Source organism: Bufo bufo, chromosome 8 (genome assembly GCF_905171765.1).
Source record: "Bufo bufo chromosome 8, aBufBuf1.1, whole genome shotgun sequence".
In the NCBI taxonomy this organism is placed as follows: Eukaryota; Metazoa; Chordata; class Amphibia; order Anura; family Bufonidae; genus Bufo; species Bufo bufo.
This window is the reverse complement of record NC_053396.1, coordinates 13,720,566-13,747,631: the sequence shown is the minus strand read 5'-3', so window position 1 is coordinate 13,747,631 and position 27,066 is coordinate 13,720,566. Positions and strand designations below refer to the sequence as shown.

General features: G+C 43.5%; 1 protein-coding gene across 2 annotated transcripts in view; it reads right to left on the bottom strand.

Annotated features, from left to right (window-relative positions):
* CACNA1B (calcium voltage-gated channel subunit alpha1 B) overlaps positions 1-27,066 on the bottom strand; it is a 277,505-nt gene that overhangs the window by 81,942 nt on the left and 168,497 nt on the right. For both annotated transcript variants that reach the window (XM_040442805.1, XM_040442806.1), the window contains 9 exons: positions 25,205-25,317; positions 24,270-24,382; positions 23,342-23,473; positions 22,968-23,040; positions 22,712-22,829; positions 21,090-21,157; positions 18,403-18,509; positions 9,574-9,636; positions 2,613-2,669 (listed from right to left, as the gene is read on the bottom strand). In XM_040442805.1, the coding sequence (XP_040298739.1) occupies positions 2,613-2,669; positions 9,574-9,636; positions 18,403-18,509; positions 21,090-21,157; positions 22,712-22,829; positions 22,968-23,040; positions 23,342-23,473; positions 24,270-24,382; positions 25,205-25,317 (844 nt within the window). The remainder of the gene's footprint in view (positions 1-2,612; positions 2,670-9,573; positions 9,637-18,402; positions 18,510-21,089; positions 21,158-22,711; positions 22,830-22,967; positions 23,041-23,341; positions 23,474-24,269; positions 24,383-25,204; positions 25,318-27,066) is intronic.

Here is a 27,066-nt window from a genome sequence, read left to right as displayed (position 1 = left end):
TTGTACCAGTAATTTAAAGATGGAAAAAGGCGTAGTGTGAGCCTGCATAATTATCAGACCAATTACCCCCAATTAACATGCATGGTTGGCAGAAGGATATGATTAGCAGAGGAAACAAACATATTGGAACTAATAAAAATCCATAAAGATGGGTCTGTCCAGAGATATTAGAATAGCCCCACTGATTTCAACAGGATATATGTAGAAACAAGGTTTGTACAGACACAGCTCCCCTCTTGTCCGTAGGCTGCATTTGGTATTGCAGTTTATTGCAGCTGATATTTAACAGGGTTTTCATGTTGATGGCTTATCTACAGGATAGGTCATCAATATCTGATCAGTGGGGGCCTAACCCCTGGCACTGCCGCGATTCAGCTGTTTGAGGAAGCCGCAACGCTCACCGGAGCTCTGGTAAGCGCCATCGCCTCCTCACAGCTCGTTAAGCACAGCTCCGTCCATTGTGTAGTGGCTAAGATTGTATTACAGCTCAGTCCCATTCACTTGAATGGGGCAGAGCTGTGCCTAGGCCCAGTGGTGCACCACCAATGAGGCCCCGTGAGGCGAGCGCCTCAGGCAGTGTCAGGTTGGGGCAGCGGAAGGGCCATGGGGGGGGGGGGGGGCGTTTCAGTTTTCGCCTCAGGCAGCAGAAAGGCTAGGTGCACCCCTGCCAGTGCCTAGGCCATGTGACGGTTGAAAGTAACGTCATTTGGCCTAGAGAGAGACCTAAGCACTCACAGATCAGCAGTCGGACCCCCGCCCCACTGATATAGATCTATCCTGAGGACAGGACATCAATATTAAAATCCTCGAGAACCCCTTTAAGTGAATCATGAGCTGAGCTGCAATACCAAACACTGCCCATGGACAAATGTGGCGCTGTTTAAGAACAAAAAATGCAGGCCCTTTTATCTAATGTCATATATTTATGGAGCTGCATGGTCTGACTGTCCTAAGTGAAGCTGAATCAGTGACTGGTGCCGAATGACAAAGTCAACTCTGCCACATCAGAATAATGAAATCGACCCAACACCCATGTAAAATGTGGGAACAAATGACACGAACTATATCGACTGCATCTTCTTCAATGCAATGAGTCCAGTATTAATACCCGACTAAGGAAAATGTAAGTTCTTACCTCTAAACTTCAATTTGGAGGATTTTTTGGCTTGCACATCATTCTTAATGAGCAGAGCTAGCTTTAGACCTTTATATAAGGCCTCCACATAGGGCTCACACGCTCTCCTATGGTCACCCGCAGGGTGATGAGTGGCTCCAGCGACGTGCCGTTCTCACACTTTGAGCAGAATTCAGGGAATTCGTACTCTGCAGGAGATGGCAAGAACAGGGTAATTTGCATAGTGATGAGGTCTATTTTTGAGATCTTGGCTTCTTTAACAAGGCCAGCGCAATTAGCCGCTCAGAGGCACCTCCGAGGCACTACTGGTACAGAAGCTATGCATGGTAGAGGCAGCCTGCAGAGGAATCGAAAAATATAAAAATCTAGCTGGCATCATCACCAAGAACACTAGAGAGGAACCCAGACAACTGACAAATTGTGAACAGAGCCCCTACATAAAGGGGGGGGGTCCTCAGCTCGGAACCTCTCTCTGTATGCCGGAGTAAAGAGCCACTCACAAAGACTATATGCAGTATATGGTCATCTATTCAGTTCACTGGTCAGCATGTAATACTACATTTCCCCTGTAGTGGGCCAGCTTCCATGTAGGTCAGCAATGGCATGAGAAATTGAATTAATTAAATTTAATTGCAATGCTAATTATAATATTTCTGCTCTACCTACATCATAGCAAAATGCAAAGCAAAAATGATATAGCAGAAGCTGTTCTCTGCAATGGTGTACCTACAATAGAGGCAGGGGGGCCATGGTGAGAAGGGACCCAGAACAGGAAGTACTTCCTCTTTATGCTGGTGTGCTATCATAGCCACCACTAGGGGGAGCTCACTGCGTACAGATTTATACAATTGCCATTGAGTTCAGCACTAGCTGTTTAAACCCATATGCTGTGAGCTTCTTCTAGTGGTGGCAGAATTAGGTCATTTATCAAGTCAGAAAAATAAAGATCACCTACCGTACGTACTAAACATTTTACAAAAAAAAAAAAAAGGGTATTCCAGTTGTAACAAGTTATCCTCTATCCATCGGCTGGGCCCCCCTACCAATCACAAAAATGGGGACCCCATACCCCACGGGGTCCCCCGAAATGAGGGAAGCAGCAGGTCAAGCATGTGCACTCCTGCTCCATTCATCTCTATGAGAATTCCAAAAATTTTAGAGCGCTGTACTCGGCTCTCTCCGGAACTCCCATAGAGATGAATAGAGCACCAGGACGCATGCCATACCTGCCGCTCTGCTCATTTCGGGGGCCCGCAGCATTCTTGAGAGATAGGACCCCCACCAGTCAAATAGTTAGGTGATAACTGTCTAAAACCAGAATACCCTTTTAATTTTTTGGCTTGTAAGTATATATCAAATGAATAAATAAATAAATAAATTAAAAATAATAATACATTATATATATATATATATTTCCCCCTGCTAAGATTGCAGAGTCTATCATCAGCCAGTGTTCTTCCATTTTCGTTTCACTAACCTTGGATACGGCACATCTCTGCTCTGCATTGTTTCTGTCCATTCTGTGGCCCCATATCTGTTGGGAAGCTACAATTACTAGCATGCCCGAGCAACATAGCAAAACCAACATTATGCCCCCCGCAGATCCGTGACTGCAACATCAACAATGGCCAATGGTTGGCCACAGGTAATAACCATGCCTATCTGCCGCAGAGAAATGGCGTGCTTTCTGCAACACAATATGACATATCCAAAGACATGAAACGTTAAAACATTGAACAGTCGTGGGGTGTAAGTACATGGCTCCATAGCCGCGCACAGGCGGAATCAATAGGCATAAAACAGTTAACTCAGTTAAAGCTGCAGGAGGATAACTTCAATCCAAAAATATAAAGTCGTATGAAGGTGAAAAATTCTATACTGAAAGCCTGCCATCCAGGACGTTCCAGGACTGATCCCATTATCTAATGTTTTTGCTATTTACTTTTTAGTGAGACAGGCAATTTGGCACCCCTAGAGCTACAGAGCGCGTACCACCTCGATGTGCCAGGCCTTCGTCCTGCCAGCTACCATTCTCTCTGTATAGCAGAACCTGTTTCCGAGGTGTTTCGCCACTCTTGCCAACGACCTTGGAAGCACAAACCGGCACTTACAATACAATCTGTTCTGCCCGTATTCCGATGACAGCTTTAAGACACCTCAGCCTCGGACAAGTGTACCACCCGGTGTCGCACTTCAGGGCGCTGTCAGCTTTGTGGCTCCTGGCAAGCCTTTATTCAGACGGGTGTTTAACTAGCATCTCTTTGCCCCTGGTAGGAAATACGTACAGAGGGCAGACTGAATGAGCTGACATCCATGGCTTCGTCTTAAAGGGTTGTCCAGCTTTTTTTTAAACTTTTTAACCTGTGGAAATACACTGTACCCACCTGCTCCCCTCCACTCCGTTCTGTCTCCCTAGAACCTCAGGTCCCTGTCTTGTAAACTTCCGGATGGACGAGTGCCGCTGCAGCCAATGTGTCCACAAGCGTCATGTAACCCAGCACTGATGTGCCCCTTGGGGACACATCACCACTGAGGCCAGTCATTGGCTGCAGCGGCACACATGACCCCATCTGTACGAGTTTACAGGACACGGACGCGGGGTCAGATTGGCCCAACGGAGTAGCAGAGGATCCACCCTCTGACACAATGATGGGCCCCTATTAAATCTCATTTGGAGCTAATCTTGGAACCAATAACCATTTCAATGGTGGCTATACATTATGTGCATTCAGGGGCCCAGTGCCACGCTGTCCACAGGTTGGGTCTGGCCGTCCACAGAGCTTCGTTCTGTTGAAGTGAATAGGGATGAGTTGCAATACCACATACAACCTGTAGACGGTGTGGTGCGCTCTCATTCATTTTGGGGATAGGTCTAGAGGTTCCAGAGATCCTAGCAATAGGCCACCAATGTCTGAGGTGACGCAACCCCTTTAAAGGGCACAATGGGCGACACTTACTAAGCTGAATAAGCCAGAATTCTGGTGCAATTTGCGCCAAAATAAACGGTGCATATGCCACGTGCTAGAATAGTTATGTGTTTTAGCCACTTTTTGAGTTTTGATAGGCAGTTTTCCAAATTGTATAAAAAAGGTGGCATGGCTGAGTGGAGTCACACATTTTGTAAGATTTAATAGGGACATTCGCCCCAATTTTGGTACAAAATACTGGACTCAAGTAAGAGGTGAGAACAGTGTCTAATGTGTCCATCAAGATGTGCCAAATCTATCACACAGTGGGGGTCATTTACTAAGCATGTTGCGGCAGAATTGTGGCATTAAAATATGCCAAAAAGAATGACATTTTGATTTGCGGCAAATATAATCAACAGTTTTCTGCAGAATTTTCAGAATTTTAATTTAAATGCATCGCTCCGGAAATTGGTGGGGCTATCAAATTGGAGCATATTACACCTGATTTATCATCTTCCTATCGGCGGAAATGGATCAGATTGTTGTGGACAATTAAGCCGGCTTAGGTGGTGGAGTTTTGTGTAAAAAGAAACCCTTATGGCATAAAGATGTGACTTTTTGTCAAAAACAGCAGTGTTTTGTCAGTAATTAGACATTCAACAAAAAACTTACCGAGTCTGAGACAAAAGTCGCAATTTACCACTGGAAATGTAGGAAATATGCCTTAAAAAGTCGCCAATATGTTTTTCAAAAGTCGCAAGTGCTGTCTGGCAGGGTTGGCTGAAATGGCACATTTCAGTTTAAAAAAGTCGTATTTTAGTGCTATTGGCGTTAAATGTCGCAAGTCGAGAGAAATATAAATAATCAAGTTTATACAGTATTTTGAAAAGTCCCATTTTAAAAGTGGCGTGCGCCTTTTGATATATGGGGTGAAACACAAATCACCACTTTTGATTTGTAATGTTAGTATTTTTTGGGGCGCAAATTACGCCCTTATTGATAAATGTCCCCCATTGTGTTGCAAATTCGGTGCATCCTCTGACTGTCTCCGTTAGGTTCCGGCTATTTTAGACAATATTACTGAATCAGCCCCAACTTTGGGGAAGAACGGGTCATCGAGTCATCCTGCTCTATCCAATGATGGGGTAGGGGGGGAAGAGTGTGAACAGAACCAGGAGAAGAGGTTTTTGAATCTGATGCCCTCCATTGCTTACGGGGTAATTGGCGGCCACGTATACGGCAGGCGCACTCTATGGCACCTAATGTGTATGGGAGGGAACCAAGTGATTCTCCTACCGACAGCTGACTAACGTCTTCAGTGGAAAAAATTGGTGCAGCTTGACCCCAGGGTTCCCATCGTAGTTGCAGCTCATAATTAGGTATTGTCAACCACCTCAGCCAGTTAGGCGACTGCGCGATGGTAAGGGGCGCTGTGTCAGCTACTACTGGAGCTGGCTGTCATGGAAAGATCTCAGTAATTGGCTGGGGAGGTGAGTAGTTCTGCAGAGAACGGATAAGGTAATGTACAAAATGTATATCTATATTAAAATGATCACATATTTTCCCATTCTTACAGCTCTCTATGTGTCAGGGATAGACAACACCATTGGGCAGGGTAAATGGTAGTCACATGTCCCACACTGCCACGTCAGGGTCACCGCCAGTTTCCGATGGGGGCCGTTGCCCTCGGTCTTTTGGCGTAACTGAGAAAGTATCTGTGTCAAGTTATCCGCCCTGAAGGTGGTAAAAGAACATTCACGTCGTGAGCACATGAAGCAGGACTGACAGAGGCACAGACCCCGGGCGCTATTAGAGCGCACAGTCCTGACAGACAGCGCACGACGAGACTGACAAGCGAGCCGGAGGAGCAAGACAAGTTGAAGGAGACAGACACACATGGAACGGCATTGATGGACACACAGAGATCTCTCCGGCGATGCATCGTGAACCCGAGATGGAAAGAAACGCAGCTGTTGACTCCCCGCAAAAAAAAAACCACGTCTATGCGCTGAGACCTTTCTATCAACTGAGACGAATCTCACCATGTAAAGGAAGGAGGGAGAGAGATAAAAGTCATTGCCCCGTGACAAGATGTAGACTGGCATCACTTAATATTCATCGGGTGATTTTACTACGGCGTACGGAGTCATGACCGTAAAGGGTTTGACGTAATATAATAAAATAGTAAGAAGCCTGCTGCCTCTGGCGGATCTATGAAATGATCAAAGGGGCTGCAGAGTTCAGAAAACTCCCTATTAGGGGAAGGGGGTCATTCAGGAGTCAAAATGTGTCTCTCAGGAGTCAAAATGTGTGGAGGACCTGCAGGCACATCGGACGGTCTACCGATTTTACTTGGAACTGTGTAATATTTCAGTTCCCCTGTGGTGGCGCTGCAGGGAAATTGAACGCCTGCCGCCAGGATTGCAGCTGATCACTTCGGATCCCAGCATTGGCTGCCCTATGAACCAGCGTCGGACTGAAGTTCCTTGAGCCCACAAGAGGAACTGATTTGAGGTCCCACCCTCTATGTTTATAGGACCTTAAGGGTCCTGTTTTATTAGAAGTCCATTATTGTCAGATCTTGAGCCCACCGGAGGATCCTCTGATGTACCAGTCTGACCCTGCGATGAACTACTTGCTGCCTTCTAACAAAAATGGATTGTCCAAGGCGTTCAATCCCTTTAAAGTCTCCTTGAAACAGGGAACTTGCAATGGCAGCAGGGGTGCACCTAGCCTTTCTGCTGCCTGAGGCGAAAGCTAAAACGGAACCCCCCCCCCCATGCCAATTTCTTAACCTAACCCCTTTGCCACAATGAAAGCGCTTATTGTCCATGGCCCTTCGGCTGCCCCCCTCTACCTGGCGCTGCCTGAGGCGATCGCCTCACCTGGCCTCATTGGTGGTGCACCCCTGAATGGCAGTGCGGATTTCACCTAACTTTATCGCTAAGAACGCTTACTAAACTTTGCATTGGACCCATGGATCTCCGCGATTTGGACAGTTACCGCGCTGCACGAACTAAACTGGATATTAGCTTTTTAAGTCAATTATGCAATTGAAAGCCCATTTGCGATTGGTTGCTAGGAGCCTAAGGCCTCCATTTTTTTTAACTCTATCATGCTAATTGTATTCCTGTCTGAAGGGGGGAAACGAATTGCAGTCATTAATATTAATTAAGCATAATCATTTTAATAAATCGGATGATTTCCCTTTGTATTTGGCTGATATTGCGGGATGGCTGCGTGTACACATCCCTTCTGCAGAGTTTATCTACATTTGCAACTACCGTATATGTATAGGGCACATAGGGGCGCTGTTCCTGCAGTATCCCTCTGCCACATACAGTTAGTGCTCATGGAAGAAGGCAGCCCTCCATCAGCAATGCTGGAGATTTGCCAGCTCTTCCGGGAGTCCGGGAGCCTCCTGGATGTTGGCAAGTATGATAGAGATTCATTATAACTTTTATTTATTTGAATATTTGAAACCTTGCTCTTTCTTAGGAGTCCAGTGAGCGGTCCTATTCAGGGACAGTTATCTCTGTATGCGTAGGAACCACTGAGTAGGACCGGCTGCTAGAGAAAGATCCAAAAATGTCTGTAATGAAAGACGGGACAAGTCTCTGACACACATAGACCGACGCTCTTCTTTCAAGCTAGTCAAAAACAACAGTGGCTACATCGGTATGTCCTAACTGGCGAACCCCTTTTAAAGGGCATCTGTCAGCAGTTTTGTGCCTATAAAACTGGCCGACCTGTTACATGTGCTCTTGGCAGCTGAAGGCATCTGTGTTGGTCCCATGTTCATACAGTAGGTGCCCGCATTGCTGAGAAAAATGATGTTTCAAAAATATATGCAAATGAGCCTCCAGGAGCAACGGGGGCGTTACCATTACACCTAGAGGCACTGCTCATTTTGCAACTGTTCTTTGATTGACAGGTCCAGGCAGTAAAAAGGTTTTCACTCCCTGGCCCTGTCAATCAGAGTGGAGAAGGGGTAGCGGTTCGAGAGAGAGTGGAGCCTCCAGGAGTAACGGCAACGCCCCCGTTGCTCCCAGAGGCTCACGTGCATATATTAAAACATCATTTTTCTCCGAAATGCACAGATAAGGATGGGACCAAAACAGATAGCTTCTGCTGACCAGCGCACGTCTCAGCTCGGCCTGCTTTACTGCTATAAATCTACTGAGAGATGCCCTTTAAGCTTCTGGATGTAAACTATGAACGTTCTTATTCACTTACAGAAGGCAAAGACCTTGATGATAGTCAGGAATCTAAGCAGAAATGATATTCATTTACCATGTTGCAAAACATTAATTACAATTAATTACAGGGGGTTGTCCCAGAATGACAACTGATTGGTGGGGATCTGACCACTCCATCAGTCATGACGACGGGGGTCCTGTGTCCAAAGTGTGAATGGAGTAACCCTGCTGAAGGTACCTGAGTACAGCACTCTGCGATCTCCAGCAGTCCCATACAGTTTATAATATCAAGCAGTAGTGTGCATGCTAGACCGCCATTCCAATTATATGGGGGGGTCACGGGACTCCCATTCTCATGATTGTTGGGGTTAACGTTTGTTGGAACCACACTGGACCTGTGGATAGGGATAATTGTCATTCTCAGACAACCCCTAGGGGCTTTCTGAGACTTTTATTCTGTTTGCCCATCCATCAGTATCTGATCGGTGGGAGTCCAACATTTGGGACCCCTGCCAATCAGCTATTTGAGAAGGCACCGGCGCTCACAGTAATACTGCGGCCTAGGCCAGTGACTTCACATTCATCGGTCACGTGGCCTAGGCGCAGCTCAGCCTCAAGTGAATGGGGCGGAGTGCGATACCAAGCACGGCCACGACACAATGTACGGCGCTGTGCTTGGTGAGCAGCGAGAAGGCCGCGGCACTACTCAAACAAGTGATTGGAGGGGGTCCTGGGTGTCAGACCCCCACAGATCAGATAAAGCCCCCAGATAAACCAGGGATGGCCAACCTGCGGCCCCTCCTGCTGTTGCAAAACTACAACTCCCAACATACAGCTGTAGGCTGTCCAGTCATGGTGGGAGTTGTAGTTTTGCAACAGCCGGAGGGCCGCAAGTTGGGAATCCCTGCTCTAAACGTATATGTGTCTCACTAGGGGCAAACAGATAAACAGACATATAAAACTTTGTCTTAGAGGCACACAGACATAATGACAGTAATCTGAGCAATTCATCTACAAGTGTAGGGGGTGAGAGGCGGGGATACTGGAAGGAAGGGATGTCAATGAGGAGAGCATAGAGATGAGAGAGAAGGAAGGAAAGGACATCATGGAGGTTATCAGGGGGTGCAGAAACTTTAAAGAGAAGCAATGATGCACCATCTTGGTGCTCAGCCCGGCGTACAACCACTGGCGCCCAGAGGGGAGGATGAATGTTAGGAGGGGGGGGGAGGAGTATATATATATGCTCGGTAGATATATATATATATTTTAGTTATATAGATCGATAAATCAGAAGTCCACACAGTGAATATCATAACATAGGGCAACTCACGGTGAATTTACGTTGGAGACAGACGGGCTGCGAGATATTGCACCTTGAGTTTGCTTTACAAAACTGCACATGCAAGAAAGAAAAGTGAGAAACAAAATATATCAAACCAGAGCGGACATGTGGACGGCGGGAAGGGACCAACATTTTACTCCGGGCGGGAACATCCAAATCTCATGGGGACACTTTAGGGAAAACGATGCGAATAGGGAGTAAAACTTTGGTTCTCTCCTGCTTTATGAAGAGAAAAACGAACCACAAAAAATTAAAATAAGAAAATTTTATGAAATCATTAAATCAACAGAATTCAGGAGGGAGAAAACAGGAGGTGAACGGATGGACGAGTGTCAGACCAGGGGGGGAGGGGGGATAGAAGGAGCACATAAGAAGGATGAGGGGAAGTGTGGAGGATGGGGTCAACTGTGGATGAGGAAATAGCAGAGAGGAAAGAACGTGAGGACGGAGGAAGAGTGCCCTGGTCCTAAATCATATCATCACATCCTAAAATCTATCTATACATCTAAACAAACACTCCTGGGCAGCACCACCAACCAAACGTACAAGATGGAGTGCCAGCGGCTGAGGCAGAGGTCCTATCGCCTAAACATCCATTAAAAATACGAGTACCGCGGCACTTCCATAAAGTGACATGTGCTTTATTCACCAAAAGGCGCAACGTTTCGGTTTACTCCATGGAACCTTTTTCAAGCAGTGATTAAAGCACATGTCACTTTATGGAAGTGCCGCGGTACTCGTATTTGTAATATCTATACATCTGTCCATCTATCTATCTTATATCTCTCTATCTATCTATCTATCTATCTAATATCTATCTATCTATCTATCTCATATCTATCTATCTATCTATCTATCTACAGTGGGATGCGAAAGTTTGGGCAACCTTGTTAATCATCATGATTTTCCTGTATAAATCGTTGGTTGTTACGATAAAAAATGTTAGTTAAATATATCATATAGGAGACACACACAGTGATATTTGAGAAGTGAAATGAAGTTTATTGGATTTACAGAAAGTGTGCTATAATTGTTTAAACAAACTTAGGCAGGTGCATAAATTTGGGCACTGTTGTCATTTTATTTATTCCAAAACCTTTAGAACTAATTATTGGAACTCAAATTGGCTTGGTAAGCTCAGTGACCCCTGACCTACATACACAGGTGAATCCAATTATGAGAAAGAGTATTTAAGGGGGTCCATTGTAAGTTTCCCTCCTCTTTTAATTTTATCTGAAGAGTAGCAACATGGGGGTCTCAAAACAACTCTCAAATGACCCGAAGACAAAGATTGTTCACCATCATGGTTTAGGGGAAGGACACAGAAAGCTGTCTCAGAGATTTCAGCTGTCTGTTTCCACAGTTAGGAACATATTGAGTAAATGGAAGACCACAGGCTCAGTTCAAGTTAAGGCTCGAAGTGGCAGACCAAGAACAATCTCGAATAGACAGAAGCGATGAATGGTGAGAACAGTCAGAGTCAACCCACAGACCAGCACCAAAGACCTACAACATCTTCTTGCTGCAGAGTGAGTCACTGTGCATCGTTCAACCATTTGGCACACTTTACACAAGGAGATGCTGTATGCGAGAGTGATGCAGAGGAAGCCTTTTCTCTGCCCACAGCACAAAAAGTGCCACTTGAGGTGGGCTAAAGCACATTTGGACCAGCCAGCTTCATTTTGGAATAAGGTGCTGTGGACTGATGAAACTAAAATTGAGTTATTTGGCCATAACAAGGGGCGTTATGCATGGAGGAAAAAGAACACAGCATTCCAAGAAAAACACCTGATACCTACAGTACAATATGGTGGTGGCTCCATCATGCTGTGGGGCTGTGGGGCCAGTGCAGGGACTGGAAATCTTGTCAAAGTTGAGGGACGCATGGATTCCACTCAGTATCAGCAGATTCTGGAGACCAATGTCCAGGAATCAGTGACAAAGCTGAAGCTGCGTCGGGGCTGGATCTTTCAACAAGACAACAACCTTAAACACTGCTCAAAATCCACTAAGGCATTTATGCAGAGGAACAAGTACAACGTTCTGGAATGGCCATCTCAGTCCCCAGACCTGAATATAATTGAAAATCTGTGGTGTGACTTAAAGAGAGCTGTCCATGCTCGGAAGCCATCAAACCTGAATGAACTAATGATATTTTGTAAAGAGGAATGGTCCAAAATACCTTCAACCAGAATCCAGACTCTCATTGGATCCTACAGGAAGCATTTAGAGGCTGTAATTTCTGCAAAAGGAGGATCTACTAAATATTGATTTCATTTCTTTTTTGTGGTGCCCAAATTTATGCACCTGCCTAATTTTGTTTAAACAATTATAGCACACTTTCTGTAAATCCAATAAACTTCATATCACTTCTCAGATATCACTGTGTGTGTCTCCTATATGATATATTCAACTGACATTTTTTATCGTAACAACCAACGATTTATACAGGAAAATCATGACGATTAACAAGGTTGCCCAAACTTTCGCATCCCACTGTATCTATCTATCTATCTAGTATCTATCCATCTATCTATCTATCTCATATCTATCTATCTCTCTATCTATCTAGTATCTATCCATCTATCTATCTATCTCATATCTATCTATCTCTCTATCTATCTATCCATCTATATCTATCACTATCTATCTATCTATCTCATATCTATCTATCTATCTATCTATCTAGTATCTATCTATCTATCTATCTATCTATCTATCTCATATCTATCTATCTATCTATCTATCTATATCTATCACTATCTATCTATCTATCTCATATCTATCTATCTATCTATCTATCTAGTATCTATCTATCTATCTATCTATCTATCTCATATCTATCTATCTATCTATCTATCTATATCTATCACTATCTATCTATCTATCTATCTCATATCTATCTATCTATCTATCTAGTATCTATCTATCTATCTATCTATCTATCTCATATCTATCTATCTATCTATCACATATCTATCTATCTATCTATCTATCTATCTATCTATCTCATATCTATCTATCTATCTATCTATCTATCTATCTATCACATATCTATCTATCTATCTATCTATCTATCTATCTCATATCTATCTATCTATCTCATATCTATCTATCTATCTATCTATCTCATATCTATCTATCTATCTATCTATCTATCTATCTATCTATCTATCTATCACATATCTATCTCTCTATCTATCTATCTATCTATCTCATATCTATCTATCTATCTATCTATCTCATATCTATCTATCTATCTATCTATCACATATCTATCTCTCTATCTATCTATCTATCTATCTATCTATCTATCTATCTATCTATCTATCTAGTATCTATCTATCTAGTATCTATCTATCTATCTATCTAGTATCTATCTATCTATCTATCTATCTATCTATCTATCTATCTATCTATCTATCTATCTATCTATTATCTATCTCTATCTATCTATCTATCTATCTATCTATCTATCTATCTATCTATCTATCACATATCTATCTCTCTATCTATCTATCTATCTATCTCATATCTATCTATCTATCTATCTATCTATCTATCTATCTCATATCTATCTATCTATCTATCTATCACATATCTATCTCTCTATCTATCTATCTATCTATCTATCTATCTATCTATCTATCTATCTATCTATCTATCTATCTAGTATCTATCTATCTAGTATCTATCTATCTATCTATCTAGTATCTATCTATCTATCTATCTATCTATCTATCTATCTATCTATCTATCTATCTATTATCTATCTCTATCTATCTATCTATCTATCTATCTATCTCCTATCTATCTATCTATCTATCTATCTATCTCATATCTATCTATATATCTATCTATCTATCTATCTCATATCTATCTATCTATCTATCTATCTATCTATCTATCTATCTATCTATCTCCCTCCCTCATAAATAACGTCTTGGTCTTCACAGATTCTCACCAGTTTTATCTCTAGTCTACATCCGTCCATTAGACAGGTTGGGAGGTATGGTTAACGACATAATGACCACAGTAGGAAAAAAACACATAATAAAAAATAAAAATTCTAAAAGGAAAAAGAAATGCAAGGCAGCTCATAGAAAGTGTCAGCTCTTCAGAACAGCAGCCTCTATCAACCCTGAAAGCCTCAATTTGTCATTTTAAAATCCCCGCCATCAGATGGTTAAACCATCATGGCGTCGATATCTGATGTAGACATATTGATTAATAAAACCATAGGGCAGTGAGTCGGACTGCCCGTGCCTCCAGAAGATGGTCGTGCCATCCTCGTGGGGCAGTAATTTGTGTAGTGATGACTTGTTAAATAATCTGGGCCCCATGCAACGACCATATCCATTTTACTGGCTGAATGAAGCAGAGGCCTGCCTTGTTGCCCATAGCAACCAATAAAAATCCATGTTTGATGTTTACTGTGCAGGTTAGAAAATGTAAGCTGAGCTCTCATTGGCTACCATGGGCAACAAGGGAGGACGGTGCTTGTCTCAGGTTGAGGCCTTGTTCAGATAGCGGTAATGATTTCCGCTTAGCATGTACGCCGGGAAAAGCTCCCGATGTACAAACCAAGCCCATCCCTAGGGTCCCATTAAACCAAAAGGAGCATTTTGGCCACAATGAGGCCAGTATATAGTGTACTGATAGGTATGGAGTAGCATAGTAAACCATAGTTGCCAACTACTGATTTTCAGAGACATTCCCGGCAAATCCGGGCTGTGCCAGGCCAAAAATGGGCAGGGCTAATGATAACCCAGTCCATAAGTGGGTGTTCCTTGGCAGGTTTTTGGATGCCACAATTTTACCTTTGGTAACTATGGAAAACTATACTATTCTGTGTAATGTATATGTGGTATACGTTTATTACAATGGGACCGTACGGTCTACGTATCCCACTGTGGCCTATAAAGAGAGATATGATGCAGAAGGCTGATAACTGGTCTGTTATTGCCGGATTGTTGACCACTGACGTACAATGCGCCAAATTTATTCAGATGTACATGTAATTTTGGCTCGTCCATGCGTCAGAAATATGAAACCTGTGTAATGTGCAGTATTTTGGTGCACATACTGGTAAATGTGCTGGGACATGTAGGTCCCTAGCGCCCACATCCATCCACTTTATGCAAGGTCAGAAAAGGGAGAAAAGCTGCAAATGTTGGCGCAAAACGAAGTCTAAGAGTTCCTTTAAAGGGTTTCTGTCACCCCGCAAAACTCATTATTTTTTTTTTTGGATAGTTAGATTCCTCATAGTGCGATATAGGAGAATATAATGCTCTTACTTACTTTCATGCGGCCGATTCTTTATAAAACAAACTTTTATAATATGTAAATGAGGGCTCTACCAGCAAGTAGGGCGTCTACTTGCTGGTAGCCGCAGCAGCAATCCGCCCCCTCGCCGTGTTGATTGACAGGGCCAGCCGTGATCTCCTCCTCCGGCCGGCCCTGTCAGTAATTCAAAAATCGCGCGCCTCGCGTCATTCGGCGCAGGCGCTCTGAGATGAGGAGGCTCGTATCCTCAGCACTCCCTCAGTGCGCCTGCGCCGATGACATCACCGAAAGAGAAGACGTCATCGGCGCAGGCGCACTGAGGGAGTGCTGAGGAGACGAGCCTCCTCATCTCAGAGCGCCTGCGCCGAATGACGCGATTTTTGAATTACTGACAGGGCCGGCCGGAGGAGGAGATCCCGGCTGGCCCTGTCAATCAACACGGCGAGGGGGCGGATTTCTGCAGCAGCTACCAGCAAGTAGACGCCCTACTTGCTGGTAGAGCCCTCATTTACATATTATAAAAGTTCGTTTTATAAAGAATCGGCCGCATGAAAGTAAGTAAGACTATTATATTCTCCTATATCGCCCTATAAGGAATCTAACTATCCAAAAAAAAAAAAATGAGTTTTGCGGGGTGACAGAAACCCTTTAAGTCTCCTCCTTAAAGTTTTTATCTATATTATTCGGTCACGTTATTCCTGTTTTGGCGTAATTTTGTGACGGCCATCGCTGCTCCCAGAATTTAATCTGCCTAGTGATGCATTTTGCAAAATAGATAGATCTGCCATTAGGCCTCTTTCACACGGGTGTCGCGTGTGAGGGCCGGATAGGATGCGGGTGCGTCGTGTGAAAATCTTGCGAGTAGGTACCCAATTGCAGTCAGTTTTGACTGCGATTGCGTTCCGATGTTCAGTTTTTATCGCGAGGGTGCAATGCGTTTTGCACACGCGTGATAAAAAACTGACTGTGGTACCCAGACTCGAACCCGGACTTCTTCACTGAAGTTCGGGTTTGGGATCGGTGTTCTGTGTATTTTATTATTTTCCATTATAACATGGTTATAATGGAAAATAATAGCATTCTTTAATTCAGAATGCTAAGTAAAAGGTCCATTGTGGGGTTAAAAAAAAAAAAAAAATGTAACTCACCTCATCCACTTGATCGCGCAACTGGGCTGGACTTCTTTCTTCTTCTTCTTGCAGGACCTGGCTGGAAAAGGACCTTCGGTGACGTCATCGCGCTCACCACGTGGTGAGCGCGATAACATCACCAAAGGTCCTTTTGCAGGTCCTGAAAGAAGCAAGAAGAGGATGCCGGCTGCGCGATCAATTGGAACAGGTAAGTTAATTTTTTATATTTTTTAACACCTCAATCTACATTTTACTAAGCATTCTTAATCCAGAATGCTATTATTTTCCCTTATAGCCATGTTATAAGGGAAAATAATACAGGGAATACACTTTAATGGGGTCCGGGGTTGCTTTCATCCCTATTATCTCCTAGCAACCATGCGCGAAAATCGCACCGCATCCACACTTGCTTGCGGATGCTTGCGATTTTCACGCATACCCATTCACTTCTATGGGGCCTGCGTTGCTTGAAAAACGCTGAATATAGAACCTGCTGCGATTCTCACGCAACGCACAAGAGATGCATGAAAATCACTGCTCATGTGCACAGCCCCATTGGAGTGAATGGGTCCGGATTCAGTGCGGGTGCAATGCGTTCACCTCACGCATTGAACCCGCACGGAATTCTCGCCCGTGTTAAAGAGGCCTTAGGGTGGGAGCTGTGGTGGTGGCCATATTGGTTGTCACCCAGCTTCCCAAGTAACAAAATAAAAAATTGTATTTTTTATTTATTTGTTTTTTTATGGAGTTATGTGATTAAAACATTTTTTTTTTTTTGAGGCACCAACGATTTTGGAAGTTTTCGCAGTATTGCAAACAGTCATATAGGCGGGGTGGTGAATTTAGGCGGCCATTTCTATGCATCCATCTGACACATCTGCTTTCTAATCTATATGCTGGAGGGAGCGCAGACACATTGTCCAGTTCCCTAGCTCGGATCATGGTGTGAGGCGTCTATTAGTATGTACGTACTCTCTAGTCTACTCTGGACCCCTTTCCATAGGCACTAAATGGACTCTCTATTCACTGCAGCACAGAACCACTGTATATAAGTTTTTGCCCGTGCATTACACAGATGCCCATGGATTATTTGGGTACCATGTAATGCTTTATTGCAGGGAAAACTGGGAAACTGTCAAGCATTTCCCCCGAATAATAAGGATTTATGTGCATTGAGGCTGTATAGATTCCTAGTACAGAGCTGCACAGCCTCTGTGTGCTGCCATAAAGGCTCTGTCAGGCATCGTACTATATTTACAGAGCTATTTCATGTACATATGGAATCTAATAGAGATAATTTTGTGAGTTTTTTTTTTTCTGTCGGATTCAGGCATATTGCAGAAATAACCTCTGTATGCCTCAGCATGAAATTGAAGGCATGCAGAGGTACAGTAATGGTCCCTGCACTTGAAGGTTGCATGGAGCAGTAAGTAAGTCTGTCTGCTTGAGCTCTAATAGTTCAACCCCTTAAAGGACATCTGTCAGCAGTTTTGTACCTATGACACTGGCTGACCTGTTGCATGTGCACTTGGCAGCTGAAGACATCTGTGTTGGTCCCATGTTCATATGTGCCTGCATTGCTGAGAAAAATAAAGGTTTAATATATGCAAATGAGACTCTAGGAGCAACGCGGGCGTTACCATTACACCTAGAGGCTCTGCTCTCTCTGCAACTGCCACGCCCTCTGCACTTTGATAGACAGGACCAGGCAATGAAACTGTCATCACGCTTGTTTGGTCCTGTCAATCAAAGTGCAGAGGGTGCATATATTAAAACATCATTTTTCTTAGCCATGTGGGCACATATGAAAATGGGACAACACAGATGTCTTCAGCTGCCAAGTGCACATGGAACAGGTCAGCCACTGTCATAGGTACAAAACTGCTGACAGATGCGCTGAGAGCAGATCTACCCTACAATAAAATACATGCATGATCTAGGGTCTGGACATAGATTGCTCATTGGTGCAACGTGCAGCCTGCATTAGTATTAGTCTAAAAAGGGCCAAGAAAGTGATAACCAAAAATAATTCTCAGAGATGTGGTCACTTTCCTTGCAGTTGGGGGCACTGACGAACACTGGCTTGGAAACTGCCGCAAAGCCTCACGGACCTGACATTCAGAGTGATGAAAATTGAATTCCTGGCTATATTTCTTAAAAATTGCCCCAATGTCGGGTTTAGATTTGTAGGCCGATTTGATAAAAATGTAAGGGATGGAAATTTCCAGTAAGATAAGAAAGCTGGATCCCTACAGATTCCCATAGTTATTTGATTTTACCAGTGGGCAGAACTATTATATTGCTGGTGGACTGCATCTAGACTGGGCATTCAGCCAGCACTGGGAAGGATGCACTGGCTGAATACTAGGAGAAGGGCACAATGTACAGTATGGTTCCTTACGCTGTAATTGAAATATTCGCTGCTGACATGGGACTGACTTCTGCCACTTCCTTGGCTTTTTGCAGTGCCAATTTTTGATTGGTTGCTTCTTCCATCTCTTCCTCATCCTATAACAGGAAAAACTAATTTTGTAATCCAAACAGAAGAAAGTGGCACAAACACTTTACAAATACACAGAAACAAGCACCTGTGATCTCCAGATATAATGAGAACACTGGGTGCTTTGTCGGCATCCCGGCATCATGCATATTGCAGAAATAACCTTTGTATACCTCAGTCTGAAACTAGTAAGGGTCCATGCCCTTGAAAGTTGCATAGAGCAGTAGGCAAGTCTGTCTGCTAGAATCCTAATAGTTCAAACCCTTAAAGGACATCTGTCAGCAGTTTTGTACCTATGACACTGGCTGACCTGTTACATGTGCGCTTGGCAGCTGAAGGCATCTGTGTTGGTCCCATGTTCATACAGTCCTGATCAAAAGTTTAAGACCACTTGAAAAATCATATTTAGCATGGCTGGATCTTAACAAGGTTCCAAGTGGAGCTTCAACATGCAACAAGAAGAGATGGCAGTGAGACAAAACATTTTTTGAGCATTCAATTTAATGAAAACAATGAATAAACTGAAACAGGCTGTTTTTCAGCTGATCAAAAGTTTAGGACCACACCTCCAAAAAAAAACTAAACCCCCCCAAAACAGAAATCCAACTTCCAAACATGAACTCAGTAATGAGTAGCTCCGCCGTTATTGTTTATCACTTCCAAAATTCGTTTCGGCATGCTTAATGCAAGCATTTCCATGAGGTGAGTGGGAACATTTGTCCAAGTGGTGAAGACGGCCGCACGAAGGCCATCTACTGTCTGGAACTGTTGTCCATTTTTGTAAACTTCCCTTGCCATCCATCCCCAAAGGTTCTCAATTGGATTTAGATCAGGGGAACACGCAGGATGGGCCAAAAGAGTGATGTTATTCTCCTGGAAGAAGTCCCTTGTCCTGCGGGCATTGTGTACTGTAGCGTTGTCCTGTTGAAAAACCCAGTCGGTACCACACAGAAGAGGGCCCTCAGTCGCGAGGAATGCTCTCTGCAACATCTGGACATAGCCAGCGGCCGTTTGACGCCCCTGCACTTCCTGAAGCTCCATTGTGCCACTGAAGGAAAAAGCCCCCCAGACCATTATGGCGCCCCCTCCACTGTGGCGCGTAGAAAACATCTCAGGTGGGATCTGCTTGTCATGCCAGTAACGTTGGAAACCATCAGGACCATCAAGGTAAAAAAAATTCTCATCAGAGAATAAAACTTTCTTCCACCTTTGAATGTCCCATGTTTGGTGCTCTCTTGCAAAGTCCAAACGAGCAGTTCTGTGGCGTTCAAGGAGACGAGGTCTTTGAAGACGTTTTTTTTTTTTGAAGCCCTTCAGTCTCAGATGCCGTCTGATGGTTATGGGGCTGCAGTCAGCACCAGTAAGGGCCTTAATCTGGGTCGACGATCGTCCAGTGTCTTGACGGACAGCCAATTGGATCCTCTGGCTCAGTGCTGATGAATTTTTTTGGGGTCTTCCACTTGACTTTTTTGTTCCATAACCCTCAGGATCTTTTAAGAAATTCCAAATGACTGTCTCACTGCGTCCCACCTCAGCAGCGATGGCGCGCTGTGAGAGACCCTGCTTATGCAGTTCAACAACCCGACCACGTTCAAAAAGGGAGAGTTTTTTTGCCTTTGCCATCACAACGTGTGAATACCTGACAGAAAATGACAATGAATCCACATCTTTGCACAGATTTGGCCTTTTAAACGCATGTGGTCCTAAACTTTTGATCAGCTGAAAAACAGCCTTTTTCAGTTCATTCGTTGTTTTCATTAAATTGAATGCTCAAAAAATGTTTTGTCTCACTCCCATTTCTTCTTGTTGCATGTTGAAGCTCTACTTGGAACCTTGTTAAGATCCAACAATGTAAAATATGATTTCTTGCCATTTTTCAAGTGGTCTTAAAATTTTGATCAGGATTGTATGTGTCCGCATTGCCTCTAGGAGCAACTGGGGCATTACTGTTACACCTAGGGGCTCTGCTCTCTCTGCAACTGCTGTGCCCTCTGCACTTTCATTGACAGAGCCAGGCAGTGAAAACGTCATCGTGCCTGCCTCGTCCTATCAAAGTTCATAGGGCGCAGCAGTTGCAGAGAGGCTCTAAGTATAACGGCAACGCCCCCGTTGCTCCTAGAGGCTCATTTGCTTATATTAAAACTCAATTTTTCTCAGCAATGCGGGCACATATGAACATGGGACCAACACAGATGCCTTCCAGGAGTAGCCGGAGATGAAAGGGAACAGGACAGCATCCCATCGGAAAATGACATTTGCAAAAAATCTGCCACCTCTAGAGGATAGGTGACAATTGCTTCTGTCCAGAATACCTCTTTAAGATCACACTTTCAGAATAGATCTGCCCTTTAGGACGACTACTCTTTATTTAGTCATTATGTTATTTTAGTGTTGGTGGTGGGGAGGTAGAACACGCTCCTTACCCTACAATACCCCAGTCATGTATTCCTGATGTAAGGACGAGCAGTGGAGTAGTCGTGCTCTGCAACCTCTATTTAGAATATGCTCCAGTCACATCGGGCCACAGTTAACATAGGCAGAGTGAGAAATCATTTATAGCAGAGCTTTCCAGCGAAATAATCACATACCTTGGTCAGTTCCTGTGCGTTAGCCAGATTGTCAACAGCAATAGCTAAGAATACATTCAAAAGAGTATCTTACACGGTCGGACGTTAAGGAGGACACATCAGGTTATGAATCTGTATTCAGCTCCTACTATATCGGCCATAAAATACTAATGTACTGTATGCCGAGGAGACTTCCAATCTGGATCTATTTTTATCCCTAATGCTGTAGGGTTGATGACTGAAATGTGAAATTTTAGCTTTTAAGGGAGTCTGTCAGCAGCTGTGAGCCCTCAAAACTGCTGACAGCGCTAAAGAGGTGTTGGGAAGAATTGTGCAGACATACCTAGAGGGATGATAATGCAAGTTGCATGACCGAAAATTTTTTGTTTGTTTCCACCTGCACCAAGTCCGCAAGTGCCAAGGGGGTGTTACCTGCAGGTTCAGTGCCCTGGGCTCACTGAACGCATCCCAACTCCTCCCACCTGCCCTGAGTGACAGCTGTAGTGTCCAATCAATAGACTACTAGAGCTGTCACTCATCCATGGACGGGCCACCTCTTGGATTCTTGTGGTCTAAGCACTAGGGGGAAGAAAAAGTCAACTTTTTGTTCATGCAACCTGAAGAATCATGGCTCTAGGTCACCCCATCAATTATATAGTGGTGTCAGCAGTTTTGTTCCCTAAGACTCCCTTTACTAAATGTCAGCAAATATCAAAATCTGACAACCCTAACAACCCTTTTTCCAGTGTGGTAATGTGGACAGTGCGGGTGTATCCGACCCGGATACCTCAGCTGGATGAGATAACTAAAATCCGGAAACCATCAGTGGTCTCAGCAAAGTATAGTTTGCTAAGACAGTTTTGTATACATTTTCTTCTGGGCTGGATTTTACTTGGATTGGCAGATAGGTTTGGTAGTGGGATCTGCCAGTCCACACCCTTTCGGCACAGGTATTCCCTTTCACCTGAGCTGATCGCAGGTGAGGCCTGCTCTAATCAAGGAGGCATAAAACCAACCTTCTGTGTGTTAGTCAGGGGGAAGGAAAGGCTGAGGAGGCCTGAAAGTGAGAGAGAAAGGCTAAGGAAGCCTGAGTTTGGGGGGACCTAGCGACGCCTGCGGAGGAGAGGGTCGCACGGCTGGAGTCAGGCGGACTTCTGGGCCACAATCCCCCAAATGTACTGATATTGTTGTAGTCACAGCCTGGAGGCTGCTGGACTGTTTGGGCTGAGAAAGCCGCATCTGATCACGTGTGTGAACTGGATTCTTTAGAGGTGAGTCAGGGAATGAATTATGTATTAGATAGTGCCTAGACAGGCAGGAGTTATTTTGGTTGCTGTATTGTGCTACAGTGCTAGAAAATAAAGCATTGTTTGGACTTCAATCCGGTTGTCTGCGAGAAATCTGTGATTGAGACCCCCTGAGACAGAGCGCTCCATTACACCAGAAACACTACCCCTTTTGTCCACGAACTGTGTCTGGTATTGTAGCTCGACCGCATTTAATTAAGAAAACATATACTGTACATAGATAGCAGTGAAATCTGTAACTTTGCTGGGAAAATCTTTTTAACAACTTTTGAAAATCCAAATTATCTATGTCGATGGCCAGTTTTAGATCTTTTGTTCAAAGCTTCCAAAGGATACAGTTTCCAAACAATGTCAGAATGATGAAATAAACACAGGAGTACATTCCTTTGCTGACGCCTCCTTGTGACTCGATGCCAAAGTACATGACGGTGTTCCAGTCCTCTCCTGTCAGGATCTGCCAACGAAGTGAAACATGGAAACATGGAAAAAGATTATAAGGTACAAGTCATATTCAATGGGGAATCATAGCAGAAGTGCAAGCTCTAGTAACCAACAAAACAACTGTTACCCTGAGCTCGCCATAGTAACTCACCTGAAACACAGTTAGTATGGCTGTGGGGAAGGTGTCAAAATTTGTATTTCGTGTTTCTTCTTCAAAGTAAAATCTGAAAAATTACACATTTATATAAAAACATACAAACCACTGATTTGTAAGGCAAGAAAATAAAATCAAGTATTGCATCCCCCCTATATCATAAAGAGGCACAGAAGAGCTGAACCAACTCTACAATGTAGCTACCATCAAACAGCTACACATATCTCATCTTCCTGGACCCCTGTGATGAATTCAGTTCTGCTGTCACTATGTGACTGCAAATGAGACCATTTATCAAAACACGTGATCATTCAGGATTTACTAGCACATGCAATGTGGACATAAGAGTCTTGAAACTCATAGATACTCACTGTCCCCCAAAAAGTTGCATTCCAAGAAGAGCAAAAACTACAATGAAGAGGAAAAGCAGGAATAGCAGGCTGACAATGGACTTCATGGAGTTTAGTAACGAAACCACCAAGTTCCTGAGAGAGTTCCAGTACCTGAAAGTAAAAGATACACAGATCAAGGGCTTGTCAGACTTAAAGGATCAAGTCTACGTAGCCACTAAAAATACTGTAAATTAGCAGTTGTACGCTTTTCAGAAAACGTTGGCTTGAAAATTTGTGTAATTCTAATTTTAGTTAAAAGAGGTTGGCTGTGCAGGATTTTAATATTGATGGACAGTGGCGTACATAGAGAAGTAAAGGCCCCATAGCAAGGATCAAACCAGGCCCCCACACAGGACAGAAGGGTTTCTGCCTAAACCCCTTTCAATGACCCTTGGGCTATTTTTTCCACTGCCTCGTTTGCTAAAATTTGTTCCTTTAGAGGGTAGAGTCCTGACCAAGTTTTCACCCCCAGTAGAAGAGGGGAGGATTCCAACTGGGCCCCATAGCAGTCGCATGGTCTGCCGCTATGGTTGATGGACTATCCTATCTAATTGGTGGAAGTCTGTCACTCCACACGTGCTATTCAGCTGTTTCAGAGTAGCTCCGGGTCTGAAACATGGCAGTGGAACTACACAATTCCATCCATTGTGTAGCATATGGAGCTTGTAACTGCAGCGCTGCTTCATTGAGTTCAGTGGGGGCAGTTTCATCCACTACATACTGGACAGAACTGGGTAGTTTAGGTGCCAACTTGTCACTGGAGCTACTCTAAAACAGACGATCGCCAGGGGTCCGGAATGATAGACCCCCACAATCACATATTGATGGCCTATCCAGAGGATAAACCATCAATATTGAAATCTTGCACAGGCCATTTAAGGTGGATAGAAACAGAGGGTTTTCTTACTTTGTGACCTTGAAGATACGGAGAAGGCGTAAAGCTCGGAGGACACTGATCCCAAACGATGTTCCTGGTTTTACTGCTGCCCAGATCACCTCAAAAATACTTCCGACGATCACCTGCAACAGTAAGATGGTGCTACATTATGGTGCGTATTTTGTACATTGTAGATTGAACCATGCAATGTTGACCACTTGTAAACAGCTTATAATATTGTACCCTGGACTACAGGCTAGTTGTCCCCTTGCACTAGCTTAGCCCATCCAGCACAGGTACTAGGAGTAGTGCTGCTACTCGTTGACCAGGCAGCTGAATGATGCCAAGTAGATGGACATAAGAGTAGCGAGACAATGGCCAATCCTTCCCTTCTCATGCTGCAACCTGTTTTTATGTTCTAACACAGTTGCCTCCAACCAGTGAATCTTCAGCTTCAGCAAACAACAGGTTGGAGACCACTGTTCTACTCAAACATGAAGGCAAATTCTTGAAAGTGGTTAATCCTTCAGAGGTCTCCAAGGTCTAATTTACTCAGATTTTAATAAGTACCGGTAATTTACAAAAAAACACTTATGTAAAGGGAGTGTGCAGTTTAGAAAACATCTTAGAAAAATGTTCAATGAGTCAACAGAATAGGGTCCCACACTCAGGACCCACATCTATTAGCCAGAGTGGACAATGGCCACAAAGAGTGTCTCTTACTCTGGAGGACCTGTGATATCCATGCATTGCATGAACAGCTTATTGGTTTCAATTGGAACTGTGTAATACTTCATTTCCCCCCCGTGGTGGCGCTGCAGGGAAATTGAACACTGCAGGTTCAGGTCCAAACAATGAGATATCCAAGGGACCCTTTTATCGAAGAAAATTACTAAAGAGTACAAAAGACAAATGTCTAGTTTTGGTGGGAATGTATTATAAGGCAAACACTTATGGTCACCTACCCCAAAATCAAAACAATTGAAGGACGAGTGGAAGTAATTTCGAGGTCCCAAGCCATACATCTTCATGGACATTTCCGTCAGAAAAAGCCCCAGGAAAACAAACTCTGCAAAATCTGAAGGGAGATGTACGTTTTTTTACTTCAAGTAATCTTCTTTCACCTATTGGAGGCCGCCATGTTGTGAAGTCAGGACCAGTGATGTCATCATGAGCTGCGATCATCCCTGGAGCTCACTCTTTCAGTCTACATATATTCTTCTGCAAAATGGCGGCCTCCAGATGAATTATTTACAGATGCACAATTTTCACGGAGGCGCAGACCTGAGGCTGCATTGAACATATGACCCGTTACATTTTCCTGACACAAACAATACTTTGATATATACTTTGCTGCAGCTAAAGTAGGTTAAACGTCAACCGTGATATAAATAGTAACCTCGCGCCTGTAATAAGGAGCCTTAAGAAATGTTATGCGCTTACATCGCATAACACCTGCTCATTGACACCCCTTAGGGGCACCAGGATTGTTAAATGGACCAGCATCCCTATTATCTAAATATATTCTGCAGGACCTGAAAAACCTGGCTGCTTTCTTCGGGCTTTCGATATTGCAGCTCAGCTCCATTCACTTTAATGAGACTGAGCTGCAATACCAGGGTAGGCGTGGTGCTGTTTCTGGAAGAAAGCAGTCATGTTTTCCTAATCATGTACTGCCCCTTTAATATGTCGTCATCATCACTAATAAAAAAAAAATAGGAGATTGTGAGTGATTTTTAACACCATTATGAAACACTTTGCCTGTCTTATTTGGTCGGGCCCATACCGATACTACAAGAAATACTACAGTCAAAAAATATGATCACTTTCCAACTATATTGTTTGGCTCCAATGCATCCAAAATAAATAAAAAACAACAACAACAAAAAAACAAATGGTATTAATTATAATTCTACCATTTAAACATACAGCTCCTATGCAGACCTAAGTGTCTCCATGGTTACAGACTACAAACAAATCCAGTGTGTAGTCGGACCATACCACTATGCACCACCTTCTTCTTGCTTATCTACAGGCAGTTTTACGTAAGGGAGTAACATATTACTGCAGGACCAGGCTACACATAGGGTTTTTTTTTTTAACCTTGGACACACATACTTTTGCATTGGAGCTGTATACACAATACAGTGGGAAGATTTTTCATCGAGACAACTTACAAAGTTGCTTCATTTTACAGCATCAGAAAAAAAATTATTGTGAAAGTCTACATACCCTTCAATGATGACCCTATATTATTGCATAGTGTGTAGACTGAAAATGCCATTGCTACAAAAAAGGGACAGTTCTCAAAAAAATGATGTTTTTGACAGAGTAGCGGCTCTGATCTTGGGGCAAAAATGACTGCCCCTGTCTGCAAGCTTTAACCTCTCACGTACATATTTCACAAGATAGACCTGAAAGTGTTCTGTACACAAACTCTGCCCATTTTCCTCATTGGTTCTATGGTAAGTGGGACAGACTGATGGAAATCGAGGTCTAGGGCCGGAAAGTTTATTAGACTTACTTAAAGGGATTGTCCATTTTTAATACTTATTGAAAATCTAATATATTTAATAGACTATTACAAGATGGAATCTCTACCAACTTCTTGAACCTTTTGGGACCCCTTAGCATTTGGATTAAGCAACCACCACTGTCTAACCACACAAAATATGGAAAGTAGAGAAGCTCATGCTGAGGATTTTGCTGATCTTTTTGAAGTACAAAAATATATACAATAGATTTGATTTATATCGTTTTTTTTAGATGGTGGAGCCATTAAGACCACACACGTTTAGCCAATGTTGCCTGTCCACCATAGCTGTCC